Source organism: Lepidochelys kempii, chromosome 6 (assembly GCF_965140285.1).
Source record: "Lepidochelys kempii isolate rLepKem1 chromosome 6, rLepKem1.hap1, whole genome shotgun sequence".
Classification (NCBI taxonomy): Eukaryota; Metazoa; Chordata; order Testudines; family Cheloniidae; genus Lepidochelys; species Lepidochelys kempii.
The window spans coordinates 59,285,505-59,312,599 of record NC_136385.1 but is presented as its reverse complement, the minus strand read 5'-3'; the positions used below and the strand labels follow the sequence as shown (position 1 = coordinate 59,312,599).

General features: G+C 44.6%; 2 protein-coding genes across 3 annotated transcripts; both read left to right on the top strand.

Moving 5' to 3' along the window:
- Positions 1 to 1,076: 1,076 nt before the first annotated feature.
- Positions 1,077 to 3,146, top strand: LOC140913858 (uncharacterized). The gene is made up of 2 exons (XM_073350668.2): positions 1,077 to 1,963; positions 2,550 to 3,146. Exons 1-2 carry the CDS (start codon positions 1,387 to 1,389, stop codon positions 3,089 to 3,091), a joined length of 1,119 nt encoding a protein of 372 aa, XP_073206769.1. The 5' UTR covers positions 1,077 to 1,386; the 3' UTR covers positions 3,092 to 3,146.
- Positions 3,147 to 7,446: 4,300 nt separating this feature from the next.
- On the top strand, positions 7,447 to 27,040 carry SYT13 (synaptotagmin 13). 2 transcript variants are annotated; one of them, XM_073348093.2, is made up of 6 exons: positions 7,447 to 7,944; positions 14,782 to 15,004; positions 16,516 to 16,656; positions 18,576 to 18,889; positions 24,950 to 25,079; positions 26,358 to 27,040. In XM_073348093.2, the coding sequence occupies exons 1-6, from the start codon at positions 7,762 to 7,764 to the stop codon at positions 26,657 to 26,659; spliced, it is 1,293 nt and encodes a 430-aa protein (XP_073204194.2). In that variant the 5' UTR covers positions 7,447 to 7,761; the 3' UTR covers positions 26,660 to 27,040. The 2 variants fall into 2 exon arrangements, with proteins under 2 accessions (XP_073204194.2, XP_073204195.2); XM_073348094.2 differs by lacking the exon at positions 16,516 to 16,656.
- Positions 27,041 to 27,095: the final 55 nt, after the last annotated feature.

Below are 27,095 nucleotides of genomic sequence, written 5' to 3'. Positions count from 1 at the left end.
CTAGGGAACCAGCTGCAGCCAAAAATTGTATGGTACTGGCTTCAGAGGGTTCACAATCAGGGCAGCTGGAGATGAGGCTGCTTGGAAAGCCTTGATTTAAAGTGAAGACATACAGCTGAAACACATGGCCTTAGTATTCAGTTCTGTCCTTGTTGGTAACCCACAGCACTTCTCTGCTCTGGGACTTGAAGACTGATTCCCAATCACTAAGGCCTTTGATTTGACTGTTGCAGTTTTGTTTAGGACTGTTGGAAGAGGTAAAAGAAAACAGAACCTCCTGGGCAATGTTGTTTACCCTGTACCAGCCTCCCTGCTCCTGCGCTCCTGTCTTCATGGAGCAGCCGTAAGGATCCCAGGAAACTTCACACACTGTTTAATATGAATGTGAGGCAGTGAAAAGAGAAGATCAAAAGGAAAGCTTCAAGGATCCATTAGAATTAGGCCTGGCTGAATTTGAATTTTATTTTTATGTAATTTTGATGGATATCAATGTTTATTTTTAAGTCTTTTTTTTCTATTTTTATCAATTTAAATTCTCAGTTTTACAGAATGACGGGGTTTCAGCATTTTTTTAAAAAAGTTTTATCAATATGTACAGGGCCAAGTTTGATCTTGGTCCAGTCCTTGTAGGGACAGGTGTCCATATTACCAAAAACGCCCTTAGAAGTGGCACTAATTTTCCCTCTTTATGTCAGTCTCAGTAGAGAGAGCAAGGATTGAATGGGACACTGAAAATTAATTGCCCTATCATCTCAAGAAGGGATCCTTCCAGGGATGAGGAATGCTGGCAGGGCAGTAAAAGGAAGCATAGCCCTTCTCTGCTCTGTTTAGGTTTGTGTGTCACACATGTCACTGCAGTACCTGGAAATGGCCCAACCTGATGATCACTTTAGATAAGCTATTACCAGCAGGACAGTGGGGTGGGAGGAGGTATTGTTTCATATTCTCTGTGTATATATAAAGTCTGCTGCAGTTTCCACGATATGCATCTGATGAAGTGAGCTGTAGCTCACGAAAGCTCATGCTCTAAGCCCTGGTCTACACTAGGACTTTAGGTCGAATTTAGCAACGTTAAATCGATTTAAACCTGCACCCGTCCACACAGTGAAGCCCTTTATTTCGACTTAAAGGGCTCTTAAAATCGATTTCCTTACTCCACCCCTGACAAGTGGATTAGCGCTTAAATCGACGTTCCCGGCTCGAATTTGGGGTACTGTGGACACAATTCGATGGTATTGGCCTCCGGGAGCTATCCCAGAGTGCTCCATTCTGACCGCTCTGGACAGCACTCTCAACTCAGATGCACTGGCCAGGTAGACAGGAAAAGAACCGCAAACTTTTGAATCTCATTTCCTGTTTGGCCAGCGTGGCAAGCTGCAGGTGACCATGCAGAGCTCATCAGCACAGGTGACCATGATGGAGTCCCAGAATCGCAAAAGAGCTCCAGCATGGACCGAACGGGAGGTACGGGATCTGATCGCTGTTTGGGGAGAGGAATCCGTGCTATCAGAACTCCGTTCCAGTTTTCGAAATGCCAAAACCTTTGTCAAAATCTCCCAGGGCATGAAGGACAGAGGCCATAACAGGGACCCGAAGCAGTGCCGCGTGAAACTGAAGGAGCTGAGGCAAGCCTACCAGAAAACCAGAGAGGCGAACAGCCGCTCTGGGTCAGAGCCCCAAACATGCCGCTTCTATGATGAGCTGCATGCCATTTTAGGGGGTTCAGCCACCACTACCCCAGCCGTGTTGTTTGACTCCTTCAATGGAGATGGAGGCAATACGGAAGCAGGTTTTGGGGACGAAGAAGATGATGATGAGGTTGTAGATAGCTCACAGCAAGCAAGCGGAGAAACCGGTTTTCCCGACAGCCAGGAACTGTTTCTCACCCTAGACCTGGAGCCAGTACCCCCCGAACCCACCCAAGGCTGCCTCCTGGACCCAGCAGGCGGAGAAGGGACCTCTGGTGAGTGTACCTTTTAAAATGCTATACATGGTTTAAAAGCAAGCATGTGAAAGGATTACTTTGCCCTGGCATTTGCGGTTCTCCTAGATGTAGTCCTAAAGCCTTTGCAAAAGGTTTCTGGGGAGGGCAGCCTTATTTCGTCCTTCATGGTAGGACACTTTACCACTCCAGGCCAGTAACACGTACTCGGGAATCACTGTAGAACAAAGCATTGCAGTGTATGTTTGCTGGCATTCAAACAACATCCGTTCTTTATCTCTCTGTGTTATCCTCAGGAGAGTGAGATATAATTCATGGTCACCTGGTTGAAATAGAGTGCTTTTCTTCAGGGACACTCAGAGGTGCCCGTTCCTGCTGGGCTGTTTGCCTGTGGCTGAACAGAAATGTTCCCCGCTGTTAGCCACAGGGAGGGGGGAAGGTTGAGGGGGTAGTCACGCGGTGGGAGGAGGCAAAATGCGACCTTGTAACGAAAGCACCTGTGCTATGTATGTAATGTTAACAGCAAGGTTTACCCTGAAAGAGTGTAGCGACTGTTTTATAAAATGTGTCTTTTTAAATACCGCTGTCCCTTTTTTTTCTCCACCAGCTGCATGTGTTTCAATGATCACAGGATCTTCTCCTTCCCAGAGGCTAGTGAAGCTTAGAAAGAAAAAAAAACGCACTCGCGATGAAATGTTCTCCGAGCTCATGCTGTCCTCCCACACTGACAGAGCACAGACGAATGCGTGGAGGCAAATAATGTCAGAGTGCAGGAAAGCACAAAATGACCGGGAGGAGAGGTGGAGGGCTGAAGAGAGTAAGTGGCGGGCTGAAGAGAGTAAGTGGCGGGCTGAAGACAGGGCTGAAGCTCAAATGTGGCGGCAGCGTGATGAGAGGAGGCAGGATTCAATGCTGAGGCTGCTGCAGGACCAAACCAGAATGCTCCAGTGTATGGTTGAGCTGCAGCAAAGGCAGCTGGAGCACAGACTGCCACTGCTGCCCCTCTGTAACCAACCGCCCTCCTCCCCAAGTTCCATAGCCTCCACACCCAGACGCCCAAGAACGCAGTGGGGGGGCCTCCGGCCAACCAGCCACTCCACCACAGAGGATTGCCCCAAAAAAAGAAGGCTGTCATTCAATAAATTTTAAAGTTGTAAACTTTTAAAGTGCTGTGCTTAAAGTGCTGTGTGGCATTTTCCTTCCCTCCTCCACCACCCCTCCTGGGATACCTTGGTAGTCATCTCCCTATTTGTGTGATGAATGAATAACGAATGCATGACTGTGAAGCAGCAATGACTTTATTGCCTCTGCAAGCGGTGATTAAAGGGAGGAGGGGAGGGTGGTTAGCTTACAGGGAAGTAGAGTGAACCAAGGGGCGGGGGGTTTCATCAAGGAGAAACAAACAGAACTTTCACACCGTAGCCTGGCCAGTCATGAAACTGGTTTTCAAAGCTTCTCTGATGCATACCGCGCCCTCCTGTGCTCTTCTAACCGCCCTGGTGTCTGGCTGCGCGTAACCAGGAGCTAGGCGATTTGCCTCAGCCTCCCACCCCGCCATAAACGTCTCCCCCTTACTCTCACAGATATTGTGGAGCACACAGCAAGCAGTAATAACAGTGGGAATATTGGTTTCGCTGAGGTCTAAGCGAGTCAGTAAACTGCGCCAGCGCGCCTTTAAAGGTCCAAATGCACATTCTACCACCATTCTGCACTTGCTCAGCCTGTAGTTGAACAGCTCCTGACTACTGTCCAGGCTGCCTGTGTACGGCTTCATGAGCCATGGCATTAAGGGGTAGGCTGGGTCCCCAAGGATACATATAGGCATTTCAACATCCCCAACAGTTATTTTCTGGTCTGGGAATAAAGTCCCTTCCTGCAGCTTTTGAAACAGACCAGAGTTCCTGAAGATGCGAGCGTCATGCACCTTTCCCGGCCATCCCACGTTGATGTTGGTGAAACGTCCCTTGTGATCCACCAGAGCTTGCAGCACTATCGAAAAGTACCCCTTGCGGTTTATGTACTCGGTGGCTTGGTGCTCCGGTGCCAAGATAGGGATATGGGTTCCGTCTATAGCCCCACCACAGTTAGGGAATCCCATTGCAGCAAAGCCATCCACTATGACCTGCACATTTCCCAGGGTCACTACCCTTGATATCAGCAGATCTTTGATTGCGTGAGCTACTTGCATAACAGCAGCCCCCACAGTAGATTTGCCCACTCCAAATTGATTCCCAACTGACCGGTAGCTGTCTGGCGTTGCAAGCTTCCACAGGGCTATCGCCACTCGCTTCTCAACTGTGAGGGCTGCTCTCATCCTGGTATTCATGCGCTTCAGGGCAGGGGAAAGCAAGTCACAAAGTTCCATGAAAGTGCCCTTATGCATGCGAAAGTTTCGCAGCCACTGGGAATCGTCCCAGACCTGCAACACTATGCGGTCCCACCAGTCTGTGCTTGTTTCCCGAGCCCAGAATCGGCGTTCCACAGCATGAACCTGCCCCATTAGCACCATGATGCATGCATTGGCAGGGCCCATGCTTTCAGAGAAATCTGTGTCCATGTCCTGATCACTCACGGGACCGCGCTGACGTCGCCTCCTCGCCCGGTATCGCGTTGCCATGTTCTGGTGCTGCATATACTGCTGGATAATGCGTGTGGTGGTTGATGTGCTCCTAATTGCCAAAATGAGCTCAGCGGCCTCCATGCTTGCCTTGGTATGGCGTCCGCACAGAAAAAAGGCGCGGAACGATTGTCTGCCGTTGCTCTGACGGAGGGAGGGGCGACTGACGACACGGCTTACAGGGTTGGCTTCAGGGAGCTAAAATCAACAAAGGGTGTGCCTTTACATCAAGGAGTATTTCAGGCAGGACTGCATGGAGGGTTCCAATAAGAAATGGTGCACCAAAGTTATCGTTGTTATTGGAACAAGGAGGTTAGCCTGGCCTCTGATTGATACATGGCTAGATTTACCTCGCTGCGCCTTCTCTGTGAGTGACTGCAGTGTGATCTAGACAGGGGAGGAGGAAAATGAGTACAAAACAAATCTGGTCTATTTCTTGTTCTGACCCACTCCATCTATCCTTTACATCTTTGGCTGGCAGCAGACGGTGCAGAAGGACTGCATGCCATCCACATCTCATGGCTGCTTGGCAGAAGATGGTACAGTACGACTGCTAGCCATCTTCATCTCTTGCCTGCCTGGCATAAGATGGTACAATACGACTGCTAGCAGTCCGTATCGCCTGCCCGCTCACCATAAGACGGTTCAATAGGACTGCAGGACTAAAGAGAATGACCTGGTCAAGTCACTCCAAATTTAGTCCCTGCGCCCATGTCTGCCCAGGCGCTCCCAGCCGACGTGGCCAGGAGCACCTCGGACACGACGAGGACGACTACCAGTCGTATTGCACCGTCTGCTGCCAGAAGGCAATGGGTTGCTGCTACTGTGCAGCAAAGCCGTACCGCGTCTGCCAGCACCCAGGAGACATAGGGTGACGGTTACCTGAGCTGGCTCCATGCTTGCTGTGGTATGGTGTCTGCACAGGTAACTCATGAAAAAAGGCGCGAAACGATTGTCTGCCCTTGCTTTCACGGAGGGAGGGAGGGAGGGAACAGGGGCCTGACGACACGTACCCAGAACCACCCGCGACAATGTTTTAGCCCCATCAGAGTGCTCCATTGTGAGTGCTCTGGACAGCACTCTCAGATGCCCGATTGTTTGCCATTGCTCTGACGCTGGGAGGGGCGCTTACAGGGTTGGCTTCAGGGAGCTAAAATCAACAAAGGGGGTGGCTTTACATCAAGGAGTATTTCAAGCAGGACTTCACGGAGGGTTCCAATAAGAAATGGTGCACCTAAGTTATCGTTGTTATTGGAACAAGGAGGTTAGCCTGGCCTCTGATTGATACATGGCTAGATTTACCTCGCTGCACCTTCTCTGTAAGTGACTGCAGTGTGATCTAGAAGAATGAGTCCCCTAGACAGGGGAGGGGGGGAAGCAAATCTGGTCTATTTCTTGTTTTGATCCACTCCATCTATCTTTTACATCTTTGGCTGGCAGCAGACGGTGCAGAAGGACTGCATGCCATCCACATCTCATGGCTGCTCGGCAGAAGATGGTACAGTACGACTGCTAGCAGTCCGTATCGCCTGCCCGCTCACCATAAGACGGTTCAATAGGACTGACTGCAGGACTAAAGAGAATGACTTGCTCAAGTCACTCCAAATTTAGTCCCTGCGCCCATGTCTGCCCAGGCGCTCCTGATCGACCTCACAGAGGCGACCAGTTGACGATGACGGCTACCAGTCGTACTGTACCGTCTGCTGCCACAAGGCAAGGGGTTGCTGCTACTGTGTAGCAATGCCGTACTGCGTCTGCCAGCATCCAGGAGACATAGGGTGATGGTTACCTGAGCGGGCTCCATGCTTGCCGTGGTATGGCGTCTGCACAGGTAACTCAGGAAAAAAGGTGCGAAATGATTGTCTGCCCTTGCTTTCACGGGGGGAGGGAGGGTGGGAACGGGGGCCTGACGATATGTACCCAGAACCACCCGCGACAATGTTTTAGCCCCATCAGGCATTGGGATATCAACCCAGAATTCCAATGGGCAGCGGAGACTGCGGGAACTGTGGGATAGCTACCCACAGTGCAACGCTCCGGAAGTCGATGCTTGCCTCGGTACTGTGGAAGCGCTCCGCCGAGTTAATGCACTTAATGCACTTAGAGCATTTTCTGTGGGGACACACACACTCGAATATATAAAACCGATTTCAAAAAAACCGACTTCTATAAATTCGACCTAATTTCGTAGTGTAGACATACCCTAATAAATTGGTTAGTCTCTAAGGTGCCACAAGTACTCCTTTTCTTTTTGCGAATACAGACTAACACGGCTGTTACTCTGAAAACTGCAGTACCTGAGATCCTTCCAGTAGGGCATTAAGCAATGTGACTACACATCTGTCATGTTTGTTCTCTCCTCAGAGGGAGAAGTGTGTGCACTGGAATGTCTTGTTTTGGTAGGGTTTATTTTTATACATTACAGACAGACAGACAGACACACACACACACACATAGAATAGATGTGTTTATGTTAAAGCAGGCAGGTGAAACAAATGTGCCTTGCACTTGGAAAGGAAGGTGCTGAGGTTTATGGTGGCCCTTGGTTTCTGGGGTAGTTCATTCTACTGTCTCAGGCTGGATCCTGAGAAGAACTTCTGTCTCCCACACAAACAAGCTTTGCCCTTATTATAGAGAGTTCATTGTGCCAGTCTCCAGGGCTATCAGGTTGGCACTTTTCATCAACCACTACATTAACTTTAAGTAAAAAAACCCCTAACTCAATTCCCCCCCCCCCCCGGAGAATTAAAAACTCAGCCCTCCCAAACCCTGCTAAAGAGCTAATCCAACACTTGGACGTTCTCTCTGTGGGTTAGCTTGCAGGGCCCACCCCTTTCTGCTGACGTCTTCCCTCTATCGCACATCAGACTTTTCCCCGTGGAGCTGGAGAACAAGCTTCAATGAAAACTGCCTGCTTGCGGCTGTAAAGGGATTGCAGGCACCACAGCCACTACTACTTCTGTTTTTCCCTGCCTGGCCAGGAACATAAAACCAGAAGCTCCATCAGCAGCTTCCTAGCAAACCTGGAATAATTTATTTCTCTCTTCAGAGTCACTTCTTTTCCCTGCTGTTATTGAAACTCTTTTTCTTACTTCAAAGTGAATGAAACCAGACTAAACTCTGAAAGGGAATGAATGAAATACATACTGCTTGAGAAGAAGAATCGCATGATTCTTGCGTAACATCTGTGCAGCCTGAGACAATGGTTTTGTCTGTCCCAGTTATAGCTCTGGGTGCCACCTTGGGGACTGCAACTAGCATCCTTGCCCTCTGCGGTTTTACCTATTTGTGCAAATGCAGGCAACCTAGGAAAGGACTCTCGGGAAAGGACCAAGACATGGACAGTGAAAATGCTAAGCCCAGTACACTTCAGCCAGTCCAGCAGGTAAACTACCTTCTCTAATTTACTCTGCCACTTTTCTGTAAGTGTAGAAGGCAGGAATGCAAAGTCCATGCCAGACTGTGGTGGGTGATTTATCACATCCTATTTGTTTGCAGGATTCAGGATGTAGCAACATTTCAGTGGGGGAAGGGAGACTCAGGTGACCTGCAAAATGAACAAAGCAACAGTCAACTCAGCGGTCCTTTTACCAAAGAGAAAGCTCCTCGTGGCAAAAATACAGAAAAAGAAGATTTGAAATTCCACTCGAATTGTCAGGCTAGATCCCAAGGGAAATCATTTGGCTAGAACAGAAACCTGGACTCTACTAAGAAGCAGTCAGAACATAGTTGTGTGCAGAGTAGGAGCAGAATATCAATAGTGTCAGAATCTTTTATAATCTCTCTCTCTCTCTCTCTGCACACACAGACACTTATGGCTACAGCAGTATAGTGGAAAGGCTTCTGTGTACATAGCTGGTTTATTATGAAAACAATCCTCCTCCACATGTGAAACAGATGAAGTTTTAGGAAAGTTAAGACATGAGGTTAAAATAAGGTTTATAATATGAATCTAGTAACAACCTTAACTGTGGAGAGTCTACTTTCTCACCATGCCTACTGCTTTTTCTTTTCCTTTTCACTTACTATAACAGCTGTTTTGAAGTGCTGCAAATGCCAGATATCCCTGGTGATCTGACTTAATTGCTCAAAGGGTTCAATCAAAATAGGAGCATAGGGACTGGCAGACTGGAACAGGCTGATGGTCCATTTACTCCTGTGTCCTGTCAGTGGCCAGATGCATCAGCAGTAAATTGTAACACTTCCCTGATGCACCTAATTATGGAATACTCAATACTGAACCTTGAGGAGAATTATTTTTAAAAACTTTTTTCCCTTGGCTGATTATGACCTCAGGTCTGGAACATAAAGCCTGATGGTCACTGAAAGTTTTACCCTAGCTTGTGTTACTGTAGACGCTTTTCTCATTTATATGGGTTGAATGATTTTTTTCTCATTCTTACTAAACCTTAATTTGCCTTTATAATATGCTACATCAGCTAGTTCCAAAAGCTGATGATATATTGTATAACAAAGTCTTTATTCATTTGCATTTAAATTACATGGACTGCTCTATTATTTTTGTTTCATTGAAAACTGCAGTAGGAATCCTAATTGGCTTTCTCTGGGCCATTCATTAGTGCATACTCAGTCCCTATATAATGGACTCTTTTTTTCTTTCCCAAGTAAATAGTCCCAGTCTCACCATATTTCTGCTGCAGTTGTTTTGAGACAAGATGGCCAAAGCCGATTATCTGCAGTGTTATAGCCATGTTGGTCCCAGGATATTAGAGACACAAGGTGGGTAAGGTAATATCTTTTATAGGACCAACTTCTATTGGTGAAAAAGACAAGCTTTCAAGCTACACAGAGCTCTTCTTCAGGTCACCTGAGCTCCGTGTAGCTCGAAAGCTTGTCTCTTTCACCAACGGAAGTCAATCAATAAAATATATTACCTCACCCACCTTGTCTCTCAAAGCTGATAACATTTGTGGTGTACACATATCCATATTATTGATTCTTTTGGACTGCCACTGGGTATTGAGTAGATACCCTTACTGAACTTAGATCTTTTCCCCTAGACATTACGGCTATTTCTGAACCCTTCAGTGAGTAGGATAGAGTGTGTTTTCCAATGGAGATTTGCCTGTATTTATTCTGAATTTTATCTGTTAGTGTGTTGCCCAGTTTCCTAGGTCCTCCTCAGGTTTCTCATTAGCTTTGGCTAACCTAATAGATTATTATCTGCTGATTTTTCCAGTTTGCTCTTTGATACAATACTATGCAGCAAGGCTGAGATTTTCAAAGTATACAATTAAAAATGAATGGGAATTGGGTGCTCATGCCCCAAGGCTGCTTTGAAAAATTTCATTTCAAACCTTTATTGTGCATCACTTTCACCTGTTTTCCAGACTGTTAATATATTGAATGACACTATCCACAGAGCACTCCATTATCCACTTTTTCACACAAAGACCATTTCCTTTTCTAATGCTACTTTTTATTGTTTTAGCTCTAAACCAATTTTTAATTCTTCATATGACTTCACCCTTTGAGTAACCAACTTTCTTGAATAACATCTTGAGAAAGACTTTAAGAAAAGCCTTTGGAAAGTGTTAATACATTTCTGCAGCTTCTCCCTTCGGGTCCCATCCTGCAAATTGCTAAGCGTTCAGATCTACCACTGAAGTGCATTTTGGTCTACCACTGAAATCAAACTGTGCTCAGGGTCCCCAGAACCTCATAGGTTCAGGCTCTCATAATATTTACTAATTTAGCAAAGCTTGCAATATTTTAATATAGTATGTGACCAATATCTTGTTAAATTATTCACCCAGCTTTTAGTACAACATTATTACCCTAGAGCACTAGGAGGAGACTAATGTTTTCATCATCAGTTAGGTATTATAGTTAGTATCTAATTATTATTTTTTTTGCAAGAATTCCAGAAAGATGAACAGAGCACTCTGTCACTGAAGGTACAAAATGTCCCTAGTTCCCATATTCCATATGTTTGCTAGTTCTTTCCAAATTAAAAGGAACCTATTGCCAGGAACATGCACTCCCTAAAATGTCTCCAATTTAAAAGTACTCCATTTTCATTGTAAAGATTAATTTCAAATCTAGTTTTATGTCTGTGAAGTGCTGTACATCATCTGTGTCTGTTATTATGAACAATCCTGTCTTTTTTTTCATCCACGAACAAAAAGCAACTTTAATACACTGTATGTCCTACCTAGCCAGTGCTCAGAACGCTTTATTATTGAGGCTTGTCAGTATCAGGGGATTCTGAGGAAGAGAGAGGAAGCTAGACTATATTGGATCCACGGTTATGTTGTTTTCTTTAACATTGACCTAACATTGTTTGAAATGGGAATACATCAGCATGAACTAGTTACCTCCCATGGTGTACCACATAGGGCAGTTAGAGCACCACATGTTAGAGCACTCTACAAATCATACCTCTCGAGTGCACTTTGCCAGAGCTGGGTAGACAAGCTCTATGTCTGCTGTATAGAAAAGCCCCAGAGTTCTGAAAAGCACCTATAAACAGAATTGGGTCTTGTGCAAACAAAGATATATCTACAGAACAAGTAAAATGAGGTGGCTTTTATATTGTCACTTTGAAAAAACCTCAGAGCATGGGAGACAGTAACAATCACAAGCTTGCATTGCTTGTGAGTCAGATACAAGATAAGCCAAGGAAATAATCTAGGCCAGCGTTTTAATAATGTCAAGGAGGAACACAGAAGGGTCAAGAGCAGCGTCCTATCTAATTTGGTCTTATTTCACATAGAATGGATTACGCTCTCTTGCTCTTCACTTTATTTAAGACTGCTGCTGTAGTTTGATTTGTAAAAGGGACTTTCCGCAGGCAATGCTCAGAAAGAGTATAAGCTGCCAGCACTTGCGAAGCAGAGCTGGCAGCATGAACAATAAACAGAGGCAGATGCAGTTGGAGGAGGGGGTGGATTGGTCCCCACTGGTTTGCATATGTCTCTCATCTCTAATTCTGAAGAGCAGACATGAACGTATTATGTAAACCCAGTGAAGCTGTTAGTTGTTGTGTGCTGATGGATTTCCTGACTAAGTGTTGGGCTTTTAGCAAGCAGGGGAAGCGATAGTAATAACAATACTTCATATTTGTATAGCATCTTTCATCTCAAAAGTTCCTCAGCTGCTTCATGTAGTATAGACATACACCACTGAAATGCAGCCACCTCTGGTCTGGAGGGCAGCAGGCAGGTGGATAGCTATTGCAGAGCACTCTTTGTATAAGAGTGAAGGAAGAGGCGATGTTGGTCACAAGCTCCATGGCATAGGATATTTAATGTCTATGTAAAGCAACCAGGGCCATTTTTTCCCCAAGATATTGCCCAGAGGGTCCTGCCAACTGCACAGAACACACTCGATTTACTTTAGAAAGAAGAAAGTCTGACCTGACCATGCTGGGATTTGAACCTGTTATTTCAAGTTTAAGTATTTCAGAACTGATGTTTAAATCTCTAAGAGTGAAATCCCACTCCCTCCTTTTTGCCAGAAAGAGGCTTATTCATTGTGTAAGTCCCACTTATGGCCAGGGCTGGCCCTCATCAGAGGGGTGAATTTCTCTCTAAGAGTATAGAACAGAGGTCATAAACTAGAGTGGAGAGAGCATTGATAGTGGACTATAGTGAACAATCCGGTACTGGCTACCTGGGGAGATGGAGGCAATGACCTAATAGGACTCTTCCATTGCTAATGGCTATGTCACTATGATTCTGTGGGCATCACATGCAGAGTGTGGTTAAAAACCAAACTACATTATTCTTTTTGCGCTATTGAGCTGCTCCTTGAGGAATGTGAATATGCCCTAAGGACATGAGGTCTAGGAGTAAAAAGCTCTAACGCAAGAGACTGCTTCTCCCATGGCACCATCCACATTCATTATCAATATGAATCAAAGTAACTAATGGAAAAACATTAATTACAATTAAGAATATTATCTTGCTCTCGCTCTCTCTCTCAGTCTAAACGTAAAATGAAATAGCTTGGCAGTTAATGGGACAAGAGATCCTTCCATGACAGCATGCTCACAATAAAACAGTCTTTTCCACTTCTCCAGCACCCTTCACACAAGATCTTCTAAATGCTTTAGAAGCATGAAAGCAAACTGATTAGAGTTGGGGTAGCTCCTACTCAGTCTCTGTTTTTTCCATGGACAAATCCAAATATATGTTCACACAGAGTGATTTAAATTACACATAGCTGGGATTAATGTTTAGAGTGTAGGTGGGGGTGGAATTCAATGTCCCATTGACAGATTTTTCACCAGCCTCTCCTTCTCAATGAAGGGTTCCTATGTTGGGTGAGCTATAGCAACAATCCCACAGCTCTGAGTTCATTGCTATGCTTTTCGCACTATCCTTCTGTACTCTGTGTTGATTCTTGTGAATCAGCATGGGACTGAAATCATAAAACGAACTCTGATCTATCAGACCAAAATGTCGGTCCATCTAATCAAGGAACTTTTACCTTAATTTGTTGATGCTGTCATCTTGTTTGTTCCCTGGAAAGTGCTCAGACACTATGGTGCTGGGTGAGCTATAAACCAGAATCAGTAGCCAATTGCCTGATGATTCCAAGGGAAATGAAAAAAAACCATCATACAGCGGACAGTATTGCTAATATTTTCCCATGAAGCTTTGAGAGAAAGGCAGGGCCTGTTGATCTAAAACTGAGATGGACCTGACCCCACTCCAAACTTTGCAACTGGTCCCTCTCTGTGTAATCAGCTAAACAAAATCTGAACAGTTCTGAAACCTAGGCCTGAACTTTGTGACTCAGGCCTATCTCGAGTTCAAAATCCTTACTGCCAAACTGTTGTTATTTATATTACAATAGCACCTGGAGATCTCAGTCAAGATCACAGCCCCATTGTACTAGACATGACAAATGCATAGTAAGAACCATTACCTGACCTAAAGAGCTTTCAGTCTAAATAGATAAGATGGACAACATGTGGGAGAGGAAACAGAAGCTCAAAGAGGTAATGTTATTTGCCCAAGATTACACAGTCAGTTAGTGCCAGAGATTAGAATAAAATCTAGGCTTTCTGACTCTTAGTCCAGTGCACTATCCATTAGACCACACTGCCTCTCACTATGGACTCTGTGTATTTTCAAAGCTACTGCAATTTACTTATTGACACTCCACTGGATCACCGTTCTCCAGGTTTGCCCCCGGACCTCCTCCTGAGCCTGTTACCCTTTAAGCAGTTTCATGGAAATTTTCTTTTTAGTAAACATTACATATATTTCCTTTGCTGCTTGTATGAAGTTATTTTGCTACTCGCTTTCCTGGCTCAATTTAGCTGCAACTCCATTAACTTAGTTTCACAACAGCCAGCAATTTGATTGTAAAATTCCTACTGAAGTTGAAATAAAGCCACTCAGAGGCCTCTGAGCTTCAAATTAAGCATCAGAACATAGTCAGCAGATGATAACTCCAACCACAGGAAATATTTAGATGAGAGAGGGTAAATAAATGTTCAGAAGCAGAGAACAGACGTTTAGGTAGTTGGCTGTAGATGGGACAAGAAAGAAGTTTTTCCATCGCTGTCCTGAACACAGAGATAATAAGATTCAATAGTTGCAGAGCATGTTGGTGAAAGAACAGTTTTAGACTCTTAGGTCTGGCCTGTTAGGGTGCAATAAGCCTTCCCACTTCTAGGGGCAGTCACAATCCCAGTCCTTGTGTTTCCTGAGTCCAGTGACAGAAAAAGTAACACAGCACTGCCAATGGCACTGGACATCCCAAAACATGTGGGGAGGTGTGACTGTCAGGCTGTGGCTGGCAAACATGTGGGAAATGTTTACTACACTTTCCCAAGGAGGTAGTGTGGGCACTCCTCCAAGCACCAAAACTAGTCTGCCTGGTTGATGACTGGCTTTCTTTGGATCATACAGTCACAGCACAGACCCAGCTCCATTCATAACATCTGAGCTTAGTAAGGAATTGGCATAGACATATAAAGTAGGGGTGTATTGCTACTGTGAAGGGGGAGGGGAAAATCAACAAATGGGAAAGTTTCCCTTTTCTGTTGCAAACAAATGTGTTGATGGGTGAGTCTGAAGAGGACACAAACTGAGAAGATGCAGTGAGTTCAATTAGCCAAGTAACAATGGCATTAGGAATGACTGGCTGGATCATTTTTTCCCTTGGTCTGGGTTCAGCTGGTCTTGGGCAAGCTGGTAGCATTAGTCTAGTCTATACAGAATAATGAACAGGATCTTTATTTCAGTTCAGCTTTAAGAAGACTACTGAACCCATCCAGCCTCGGACCCTCCTGATGTTTCCCAACGTCTATGGCCCAAAGCCAGTCATGACTGCCCCAGAAATTATTAATTATGTGGATTATGCCTTGAAGTCAACTGAAGAGCCAACTAGAGGAAAAGATGAAGTTCAGGATCAGAACAGAATGAAGATACAAGTCAATGAGGAGTTATTTGTTCTCCCTCAAAATGGTAGGAGCATTTCCAAGTCCAGTGGAACCATTTCCTCTTCAGACTGGTGATCCACTGCTCCAGTGCCCAGGTGTCTGATAAGCAACATAGGACTTGTACACAGGATTAAAATGCAGTTATAATCAGAATGGTAGATGTAAAAATGACCATTTGGGGCGCCATAGTTCTTCTCTCTCAATGATCCCAGCACAAATGTGCTCAGCTGGCAGACCACCTGAGGCTTGCTCTGTCCACCATCATTTTAAATGTGGTTGGTTAAGATAAAGTAGAGATGGAGTCCATCAATGGGTTCCATTAGTGAAGCAGGGGCACACATCAGTGCCCTGAATAGTTTTAAGTCTAGAGTCCTCTGACCTTAGAGAGTCTAATTCTAACTGTTTGCATCTGGCAGCATTTCATGCTTGTGATGGTTCTGTGCCCATATTGATTTTACCTCCTGAGCTGCCTTTTTAATAGCACAATTGATCCTGGTGGCTATAACATTAATACAGTCTTCCTGGGGATTTTCCAGAGGGCACAATGAACTCCATGCATGGTTTATATAAAGATTTATTTTTAACTTGAAAAATCACTTGGCAGTACTTGACAGTTTCTCTGTCTCTTTCTGGGCAGAGGGCCACTCTCCCAACCCCTCCACACTGGGAAAGAAGGGGAGGTGAGCATTTAAGCATCAGCCTACAGCGTCAGAAGGAAGGCAATAGGACGGGGCTGCTAAAGCAAGATGGCTGCACGTAGGTTGGCACCAGAGCTTGAGGTGTGTGTATCAGTGCACTATCAGCTCCGCAAGTGCTCCGGCTTCCCGCTGTGCTTGGTTCCATAGGCCAAGTGTTATTAAAATAGAACAAGAACCGTTTGCTTTCTCCTCTGTATACCATGTCACACTGATTTTTGACTCTGATTGGCATTTGCTTGGGGAATAAGTCCCAGCCCCCTACCATTGCTGCCTTCCAGCACCTGATCCAAACTGATACTGCATGCACCAGTATCTGACAATAAAATACTGTGGCTTCCCTTTTAGTCCTGCCTGTTGCTTTACTTGAGGTAATTAACATAATATATACTCCAATCCAAACAGCCTCACAACCTTCCAGCCTCACCACTTTCAACCTAGCCAAGCTCTGTGGGAATTAAGGTAACAGTGGTCGTCTGTGTGGAAAAGAGGATCCCCTAGAAAGGATTGAATTCATTCCAATAGCTTTAGTAAAATTTGTTAGCGTTGTAAGTGGGATCAGAGTCAGCTGTGAAGTCCTTACCCCAAAAATCTTACAGTTTAATTCAGGGAATATGTGAAAAAGAAATCCAAGAGCAAGCACCTGTGTCGTTACCATGGGTTGGTAATGGAGTGAGAGGTATGGCTAAAGCCCAGGTAGCACACAGAAAGTGAAGCTTGTCCACATCTGGAAGGAGGTGGAAAGTGAGAGGGGGAGGGCAGCACTACAGAACAGTCAGTGAAGCCAGGTGGTGAATTTGGCTTGATGAGGAATGAAGCCTTGCTAACTGGGTTACTTCAGTCCCAGGTGCAGTACAGGATGTGTGTGTCACTGAGCACCTGAACCCTGAGAAAGCAGCCAGCTGTAACCAGGTCCCTAAACTCCGCTATTCCCTTGGGTATGATGGACAGAAAGCTGAGCTGTGTGTGGCCTTTCTTGAAGGTAAGTGGCTCCCCATTCTGCCTATTTTATATAAACAAGCCTTTATTTGAGAGATACAAGATACTTTCTGACTCAAAGTATTTCACCTCCTACATAATAATCAACATGTCCCCACAGAACTGAGGGACACTTTATTGGCTATGAGGCTTTCAAACTAGAATTGCCAAGAGATTTCACTGCTTGAAAAGAATGCACCATGGTTTAGCAACAGTTTGTGTGCTCAAAGGCAGTATGAGGGAATCAGGAGTTTGTCCTATTCCACCCATGTTCGAGGTGCGCAGGTAAGGATCCTTCTGTCTTACTGTTGTTTTAAGGAGATGCTCCCAATGAGGTGACAGGCTCAATACCCCCAAATTCCTCCCACCCCTCCAGTCAAACATTTTTTTGTTTAGCCCTTCTGTCTGGTCCTGTAAAGCAAAACCAGATGAAGGACAAACCAGTTCATGGATTTATGATTCACGTAAGTGACAGGAAAATCTATAGAGCTTCACACAGCTCGACTAGCAAAAGGAAGGTTTAACTCTACATATAACAAGCCAAATTGGAGGAAGAGATGTTTAAATCACATTCCTCTTATATACCCTGTGGATAAGGTAACTCCCGCCAGCTGAGCCTAGCCATATGACCAGGCTCTCTGGCAATCTCACTAAGGACAGGCAGTTGGGGGAGCTGTGCTACTACTCAGAGATAGAACCCTGTTAACCCTCTGCTTGCTAGTCACAGTCCTCCTGGGGTGTGTAAAGCAGAGCTGAGTGACTAATTCACAGATAGTATGAGTCCCCCCAAAAACCAGTCCAGCTATCACCTTCCTAAGCAAGGACTGAAGGGGTGTTAAATTGCAGCCATCATGCTGGGCAAGCTGCCAGCAACAAGCCCACAGCCTTGAGTTTCTTTCTGAGGTTGTCATGCATGTTCAGTGAGCTCTCATAGGCATGTTGTGCTCTCCCTGTCAGCTCAGTAGGAGCTCTACTCTCTTAAGGAGACAGAGGAGTCTCTTGGGTGTCAAGGACTTGACTGCTCTCAGCTGCTGAGCCAGTGGGTAGCAGGGCATCTTTCCACGGACAGTCATGCACACTGACTTTTGCAGTCACAAAGAGGACTTGTTGCTACATTACCCTGCTGAGGAGTAGAGACGTTGCTGCAGCCCTTGGCCTGGAGGGCTGATAGATTCATTTGTCACTGTTCATGGAATGTGAAATGATATTTTATGTACGTTTTTCATTTGAGAACTTTCAGCCTCAAGATGAAATAAAGAACAGGAAAATCTGGGGCTGAATATCAGGAGGAAAATCCTAACACTGAGAACAATTAGACTGTGGAATGGTCTCCCAAAGAGGCCATTTCAAAAAGACTGGACAAAACACTTGGGAATGAACTTTAGAGACATACCGCACTGGTCCCTAGGGGATGGACTAGATGTGCTAAGCAGCCTTGTACACCTCTAGCTTCTGTGACTGACCAAGAGCCTTTAATGCATTTTATACGAGGCTCTCTTTCTGATCCAGTGTGAAGATAAATTAAAATCCTCTCTCCCCCTCCCCTCCCCCCACCCCAAATATCTCATGTGTCTTCTCAGGCTACTGGTTCGGTGCCCTTGAGCGATGCACATTTACTTGAGTGGGATGCAAAATCTCCCAGACAATAACAATATCCTTGTGCTTTTGCTGAAGGACAAGGACAATAAGATTCTTGGGCATGCTGAAGGAAAAATAAATAACATTGGGCTCTGGACTTTGGTCTCTCCAGTGCTAGTTAGAAGGAACAGCAGGTTTTAGCAACATCTTGGATGTCTGTTCAGCTCATGTTATTTTATGACTATAGTGAGACAGGCAAAGGCCCCACAGCCTTCTGCCCTTGCATACCTAGCCCTGTAATAGGATGTTTCTTTTAATACAAGCTTCCCTCTCCTTGTCCTCCAGCTATGCATGGAAGCATGATAGGGGACCAGGATGCTGGCTGTGACTGCTACATCCTGGGCACCTTGGTGAGCAAGTCTGGCACCACAGGTGCCCAGACAGTGCTGAAGAAGAAAGTGCACCACATCATCTGGGAGGAAGCTCTGCTGTTCCCGTTAGCTGAGGAGGAGGTGCTAGAAGGGATGCTGACTCTCACCTTGAGGAACTGCGACAGATTCTCTAGGCACAGCATTGTTGGGGAAATTAAACTGAGCCTGGCTAATGTGGGGGAACCCTTCAGAATGGCCCAGTGGGAGAAACTGAAGACCCCTGAGAAGGTATCACATCAATACTTATCAGTAGCTCAGGCAATATAACGAGAGTTAGTTTCCAAAGTTAGAGATGCTTATTTCAATATGACTGTATTTTAATGGGCATGTAATAACCAGGTCTGCATTTACACTGGGCCAGATTCTGAGTTGTGATGAGCCTCCACAACTCCAATGACTTCTAAAGATCAGCAGCACAACTCAATATCTGACCATTTCAGCAAGTAATCAAAGTGCTCCAACTCAGCTCCTAACCTTATAGGTCCCAGCATCTACACATCCCTTCTTTCTCCTTGTGTTACATGATAATCAATCACTGAACTACAGTAAAAACAACGAGGAGTCCTTCTGGCACCGTAGAGACTAACACATTTATTTGGGCATAAGCTTTCATGGGCTATAACCCACTTCATCAGATGCATGGAGTAGAAAATACAGTAAGCAGGTATAAATATACAGCACATGAAAAGATGGGAGTTGCCTTACCAAGTGGGGGTCAGTGCTAATGAGGCCAATTCAATTAGGATGGATATGACCCATTCCCAACAGTTGACTAGAAGGTGTGAGTATCAGAGGGAAAATTATGTTTTGTAGTGACCCAGCCCCTCCCAGTCTTTATTCAGGCCTAATTTGATGGTGTCAAGTTTGCAAATTAAATCCAGTTTTGCAGTTTCTCATAGAAGTCTGTTTTTGAAGTTTTTTTGTTGAAGAATGGTGACTTTTAAGTCTGTTATTGAGTATCCAGGGAGATTGAAGTGCTCTCCTACTGGTTTTTGAATGTCTGATTTGTGTCCATTTATTCTTTTGTGTAGACACTGTCTGATTTGGCCAATGTACATGGCTGAGGGGCATTGCTAGCACATAATGGCATATATCACATTGGTAGATGTGCAGGTGAATGAGACTTGATGGTGTGGCTGATGTGGTTGGGTCCTATGATAGTGTCCCTTGAATAGATATGCGGACAGAGTTGGCAACAGGGTTTGTTGCAGGGCTTGGTTCCTGAGTTAGTGTTTTTGTTGTGTGGTGTGTAGTTGCTGGTGAGTATTTGCTTCAGGTTGGGGGGCTGTCTGTAAGCGAGGATTGGCCTGTCTCCCAAGGTCTGTGAGAGTGAGGGATCGTCTTTCAGGATAAGTTGTAGATCCTTGATGATGCGCTGGAGAGGTTTTAGTTGACGGCTGTAGGTGATGGCTAGTGGTGTTCTGTTACTTTTCTTCGTTGGGCCTGTTCTATAGTATGTGACTTCTGGGTAAAGAAAGTAACAGAACACCACTAGCCATCACCGACTGCTCCCAACTAAAACCTCAGGATGGAGATGCATTGCAGAGCTGTGGGGAAGGTGTGGCAAGCAGTGGAATACAGAGAATGCTGCAAATTAGGATTGAAATGCATCAGTGAAGCTGCATGTTGGAAACAACATCTGCCTCCACCTTGCATTAATCTAGGCAGTGCTATTATTTCTTTGTTTTTGTGAGTACCACATGAATTTTGAGCACTTGTGAGTTTTTAAATTCACTAGGATCAAATAGAGACAGGACTGAGATAGTACCCAGGTAGTCAGAACCAGGGTTCTGGACAGAGCAAACAACACAGCAAGGGACAAGCATTCCTGACTGTGTTGCTGAACCCTGAAATAAGTAATCTGGCGTTAAGAGAAAAGGAGTACTTGTGGCACCTGGCCTTGTAGTTCCTGAGGACTACACAGTGATTTTACTTGAATCATAGAACTTGGAATCTGCATCACCAGTTTCCCACAATGCTAATTTACCTGGACAGTACTCCCATACTACAGTGATGAACACTATAGAAAACCCTGAGATAGACAGACGGATGGTAGGAATAAATGGATGCCATGGATCAGTTTAGCAGATGGTGTTTTTGGCCTTGGCTACAGGGGAAAGTTTCACCAATTACACTGGTATAAACCCCCACCCTCCCACCCCCACACACAATGTGGACACACTTGTTCCAGTTTAAGAATGACTTTTTTCGGTTTAACTTTACCCCTCCCCCAGGGACATGAGCCCCCACCCTCACCGCCAAGCCACACTTCTCCTGGAATAAAAGTGTTTACACAGGGGATTAGATCAGTATAACTGTATTGGTCTAAATTCAAAGGCTATACTGAAAAAACTTTTCCGTGGAGACAAGGCCAAAATCTGCTCCATAGCTGTTATACAAAAGGTGCCAAGAAGCTCTCTGTATATAGGATTAGGAGACACCAATACATCTTCAAGATGACAGGGCCCTAGACATATTGTCCCCTCTGCCATGGTCGATCTTTACAGCCATTCACTTGATAAGTCAAGACTGATTCCTTTTCTAACCCGTGAGGAGTAGGTTAACATTAACAGTGCCCCAGTTTGTGCTGAAAGATATGCAGTGAAAGCTCTATTTGCATCATCAGGGACCTCAGTGAACCAATCATTACACAGCCAGCTTAAATACAAGTCATGAATCATTAATTGAGAGCCAGGACAGGAGGGAATGAGGGAGCAAGAGAGGGAGGATCAGAGAGCAATAGGAGCTATTTTTGTCAGCGTACATCCAGGAACAATGTTGCTGGGATTTGTTTAAAGTTTGATATTTCCTTGAAAAGCTATGAGCTGCAAAAATGTCAAACCCACTCTCTCTGGAATGCTCCTACACAGATATAAGAACGGAGAGGGGAGCTCACAACTGGCTGGGTGATGTCGTTGCTCTTCGGAAATGTGTGGAGTGCTGCTGCTGGCTCAGAGCAATGTTCACCACATTACGAAAGCTGCAGGTGTTAGGCTGGTACCACTAATCGTGTCCTCCTCTCTTCCCACTGGTTTAATACTCTATGCTTCCATAGCACCTTCCATCTCAAGATCTCAAAGTGCTTCACGAACATTATTAACTGATTAAATCTCATGGTGCGGGTAATTAGAGTCCGGCAAATAAGTGATTTTTTTTAGTTCACTGTCAGTTTTGAAAAACTGAATAAAAAAAATTGGTTCTACCTGAACTAAATCCCAAAATTCAGAAAAATTTTGATGAATCAAAAAGTCAACCAAAATTTCATTTCCAGTTGAACAAAACACTTCATTCAACCTGACACAAACTGTTTCATTTAATTTCTAGGTAGTTTATAACATACAAAGCAAAGAAATGAAGAACTAGATTCACAAAACTGCCGGGGGGGGGGGTGTCACAGGAGCAGGGTTTTTAAATTGGGTCTCCCACATTTTAGGAGAGTGTCCTAATTACAGTGGTGTAGGGTATTTTGGGATAGGGCTTTCTCAATCTCTTCTGTCAAAATTGTTCTATTTTGTATAAAATACTTGGATGGCCAAATAGTCAGTCCCCAATGCTGCAGAGCAAGTCATTGGCTATGTCTTTACTGGAGGAAAAACGTGTGTGTACGTGTGTGTTTACATTGAGATAGATAGCTCTCTTGATGTGAAATCCTAGTGAAGACAAGTCGGAGCAGTTTTTTCCTAGATTTAGCTAGTGCAGGTACCTCAACTAGTTACCCTGAGGTGAGAGACACCTGTGCCTTATCGCCAGTGGGATTTTACATTGAGAGAGGTATCTTCATGTGTAAATACATAATATTTTCAGTGAAGACATAGCCATCATCAAGAATCTGATTAGAATCCATGGCTACTGCCTCTCTTTAGATTCATTTAGATTTAGGACACTTTTTTCAAAAGGTGTATGGGTACAAGATATTCAGTGCTGCCTGCACATGTTAACTGAGTTCATGGAAAAAGGTTTACATTGGCTCTTCTGAGGACTTTGCTTAATCTGAGTTTGGAGTTTCTCTGGAAATGACTTCTTGGCTGGTTTGTGTATGAGTCATTCCAATCGGATAGTTATGACAGCAACATTTTCTAGAGAGTAAATCTGTTGTTAATGAATGTCTGTTCACATCCACCGCAGCCAGCAAGCAGAAAACTTAATCTGAAATATTTATAGCCTACTTAGAACTGAGAGAGGAAGGGACAAAAAAGTCCTGGATAAGGGAACTCTCTCCTAAAGATTCTAGTCTTTGTTGGGAAGTCCAAAGGGAATTCACTCAATTGAACAGTGGCTTTCAAGGACCTTTCTGGATCATTAACTGCACATTAAAATGAGGTTTCTGTCACAAGCTGGTACTACTTGAGTGAATAATTACTTCCCCTTTGCTTTCCCCTTTCATATCTCTGTGCGCACACACATTCTCTCTCTTTCACTCCTCTGACTCCCCACCACTAAATGATGTCATTTTCAAAGGAAAGATCAGTTGTCAGCATGATTATTTTCTTCTTGTTCTGCCTACAGGTATACATGGAGGGCGGGAGAGGGAGGGAAAGAGAGAGGAAGGCCAGAAGGCTAAGAAGCCAATCACTAATGGCAGAAAATAAATACAGAGAAGAATGGTGGCCTTGTAAAGTGAAAGTTGGATCATTCAGAGCATCTACCTTAAAGAAACCAGAGCTTGGGGAAAATAGAGGGAATCGCTCACAGATTTGGGAGTAGACATGCCAAGAAAGCAAAACAAATGGCACAAGTGCTGATTTTATACACACACACACACACACACACATATATAGATCAAGGTTCTTTCCCCACTCTGAACTCTAGGGTACAGATGTGGGGACCTGCATGAAAACCTCCTAAGCTTACTTTTACCACTTTAGGTTAAAATTTCCCCAAGGTACAAACTATTTTACCCTTTGCCCTTGGACTTCCACTGCCACCACCAAACATTTATCTGGGTTTATTTTTATTAGGAAAGTGTCGTTTAGAAACATCTTTCCCCCCAAAATCCTCCCAACCCTTGCACCCCACTTCCTGGGGAAGGTTTGGTAAAATCCTCACCAATTTGCATAGGTGACCACAGACCCAAACCCTTGGATCTTAAGAACAATGAAAAAGCATTCAGTTTTCTTACAAGAAGACTTTTAATAGAAGTAAAAAAGAATCACCTCTGTAAAATCAGGATGGTAAATACCTTACAGGGTAATTAGATTCAAAACATAGAGAATCCCTCTAGGCAAAATCTTAAGTTACAAAAAAGACACACAGACAGGAATATTCATTCTATTCAGCTCAGCTTAATTTTCTCAGCCATTTAAAGAAATCATAATCTAACGCATATCTAGCTAGATTACTTATTAAGTTCTAAGACTCCATTCCTGTTCTGTCCCCGGCAAAAGCATCACACAAACAGACCCAGACCCCTTGTTTTTCTCCCTCCTCCCAGCTTTTGAAAGTATCTTGTCTCCTCATTGGTCATTTTGGTCAGGTGCCAGCGAGGTTATCTTTAGCTTCTTAACCCTTTACAGGTGAAAGGATTTTTCCTCTGGCCAGGAGGGATTTTAAAGGTGATTACCCTTCCCTTTATATTTATGACAATATATATATTTTAAAATACCCTTCCAAGCTTAAGTGACTAGCTCTGGTTCATTCTGTGTATGAGTGTAAGTTAGTGTTGTGGTACCCATGGGCATTTTCTTCTCTTTCTCTGGGGATAGCACATCTGGATTATTTAAAGCCAGGACTTAAGTTTAGATGGAATTTTCTCACATAAAGGGTAGCTGATATAAGGAACAAATGGCCAAAGGAAATAATCAAAGCAAGAAACATGAATCAGCTGGAGAGGCAGCTGCACGATAATCTGTCAGAAAAGGATAAAGGCTAAGGGATGCAGCTACATTTCTCTGTTTACATCTTTCTGGTACTGCCCAGCATACTATATCTGTTACATCCCGACTCTCCATTCTCTCAAGTAAATGTCCCACTGAATGACATAGGAAACAGTTATTTTCCAGCAGCAATGAAAGGGTTAACCCACACAGTCAGGTGAATCAGTGAGGAGAGCACTACTGTGAACTTCCTTTCAGATGAGTTCTGTCCAAGAGCCTACTCTCTGCTTCATTCCATCAGACCTCAACTAGTCTAACTGGGGATCCTTGTGTAATAGGGCTAGGATCCAGAGACAACTTGACTTGCTGCATTTGAGAGTTTCTCATTGATCTTTGGCCCCACATTGCTCAATGGTATGGACAAGAGTGGATTTTGAATTTGCTTTTCTTTCATGCTTTTCTTCTTGACTTCTAGGAGCCGGATGCAGGCTATGGGGAGATACTCCTCTCCATCAGCTATCTGCCAGCAGCAAACCGCTTGCTTGTGGTGCTCATAAAAGCCAAGAATCTCCATTTCAAACAGCTGAAAGATCTCTTGGGAAAAGGTGAGTGAGGAACAGCAACAGGGGAATTGGGCAAAATTCTATAGGACACAATGGAATGAGGGTGACCTGATTTATGGTGAGTCAATACAGTCACAATGTAATCTAATGCCCCTCATCCCCATATCTAGAAATCCTGCACATAAATTAAGGTAGTCATATCCTAGTTACACAGCACATAGTTATATATTCATCTGCCTACTCATTGTAACTGTATCATTCTACGACCATTAATGGTCCAATTACAGATAGAAACCAATGGTGGCAAAGACTGCATTTTGTGGTGTGGTTTCAGGACAGGCAAGGAGAGGGTGGAGCAGAGGGGGTTCAGCAAGAGCCAGAAGCCCTGCTACTATATTGCTAAAGTACTGCACAACAGTTTCAGACCACTTCGCCACACTCTCCTGTGAAAGGGGGAGTTCTGCTTGTGCATAATGATCCTTTCTTGCCCTTGAACCATCTGAAGGCCTTCAAGGAGTAGGGTAAGGAAAGGGAGCCAGTTATAGTCTTCCAAGACTTCCCTCCAACCTGCAACCCTGAGGCTACGTTAACTTGCACTGCTTCATCCTCTGCACTGCAGAACTTCCCACCACATCCCCTTATGGGAAGAGTGGGAGAGTCTTTGGAAGCATGCACCTGCAAGACCTGTATAGCCAGGTGATAGAAGGGAGGCAAAAGTCATCACCGTGAATCCTTCTTGCCTCCTGTGATCTCATGGGATCCATAGGTTGAGGAAGGAATCCATAGGATTCTCCCAACATGGGACAAGCCATATCCACTCTGGCAAAAGAATTCATATTAGAATTCAGCAGTTTCCTCTTCCCTTTGCAGGTTCTTTCCATGCAGGGAAATGGGACCCATTGCTTTTGTGGATGGAATACTGGATGGAAACCCCAAACTTTGGAGGTGTTCAGAATCCAATCCCAGATCTGTGTCCCAAACTCCATGTCGGGCCTTCAGCTCTATCCCAGGGTACACAAAAGCCTTGGATTCAAACTTCCCTGAACTCCAAAGGAGTGCTCTAGATCCAGATGCTGATCTCAGTCTGAAGAGGTTGTAGTGTCTGATATTCTATAACATCTGCCTGTGCAGCTGGGGCTTAATAAAATGGGGTTAAAAAGCAAAAATAACTAAAATAATTTTGAGAGAGAAAACAATTAGAAGTTGCTCATGTGCTTTTCCTTTGGTCCATAGACATTAGTTCAGATTCTCTTTTAATGGCTCTCTGCCTGTCCTGTGCTCATCACTGTGGTGTCTGTCTTTCCTTCATTTCCCATGCAGATGTATCTGTCAAGGTGATCCTGAAGCACCAGTCTCTGAAACTGAAGAAGCAGACAAAGCATGCAAAACACAAGATCAACCCAGTCTGGAATGAGATGATCATGTTTGAAGTGCCCCAAGAGCTGCTACACACCTCCAGTGTGGTGCTAGAAATGCTAAGCCAAGACGGCCTCGGGCAGAGCCAATCACTGGGCAAGTGCAGCCTGGGTCTGCATGCCACAGGCACAGAGAGGAACCACTGGGAGGAGATGCTGAGGAACCCCAGGAGGCAGATAGCCATGTGGCACCAACTTCATATGTAGCCAGGCAATCTCTGTCATGACCAGCCAACTGCCTTTCATACTGGGAGGTCTCTGAGTCAGGAGGAGTAAGCCAAGTTATATTTCATCTTGCAGTATGTGAACCACACCCATCCACAAAATGACCAATCACAGCATTCTGTTATGGACACTGCCTTTTTCGGGTTTCCTGCCACAAGGACACTCTCAAGCTAGACCAGGCACAGTCCTGAAGCGTACATTGTAGGGAAGAGTCCTGAACTCTCTCCTAGGGATGGAATGCATGACCCCAACAGACCTCTAACTTCTACAAGGACGAGATTCTGACACTGAAAAGCTGCTGGTGAAAATAAATGGGGACTGTCAGATAGGCTTTTGTATGTGTTATAGTTAAAGGTGAGCTGAAGGGGGGGGGGGGAAATGGGCTTGTGTTCTTATTTACTGCTTTATGATGAAGAAA

Bases quoted from the DNA above. Each gene is read 5' to 3' on its own strand.
- SYT13 (XM_073348093.2), top strand. From the start codon at position 7,762: ATGGTTTTGTCTGTCCCAGTTATAGCTCTGGGTGCCACCTTGGGGACT. The intron at 7,945-14,781 runs GTAAACTACCTT...TCTTTATTTCAG, and splicing joins CACTTCAGCCAGTCCAGCAG to TTCAGCTTTAAGAAGACTAC. The intron at 18,890-24,949 runs GTATCACATCAA...CTTGACTTCTAG, and splicing joins AACTGAAGACCCCTGAGAAG to GAGCCGGATGCAGGCTATGG.
- LOC140913858 (XM_073350668.2), top strand. From the start codon at position 1,387: ATGCAGAGCTCATCAGCACAGGTGACCATGATGGAGTCCCAGAATCGC. The intron at 1,964-2,549 runs GTGAGTGTACCT...TTTCTCCACCAG, and splicing joins AGGCGGAGAAGGGACCTCTG to CTGCATGTGTTTCAATGATC.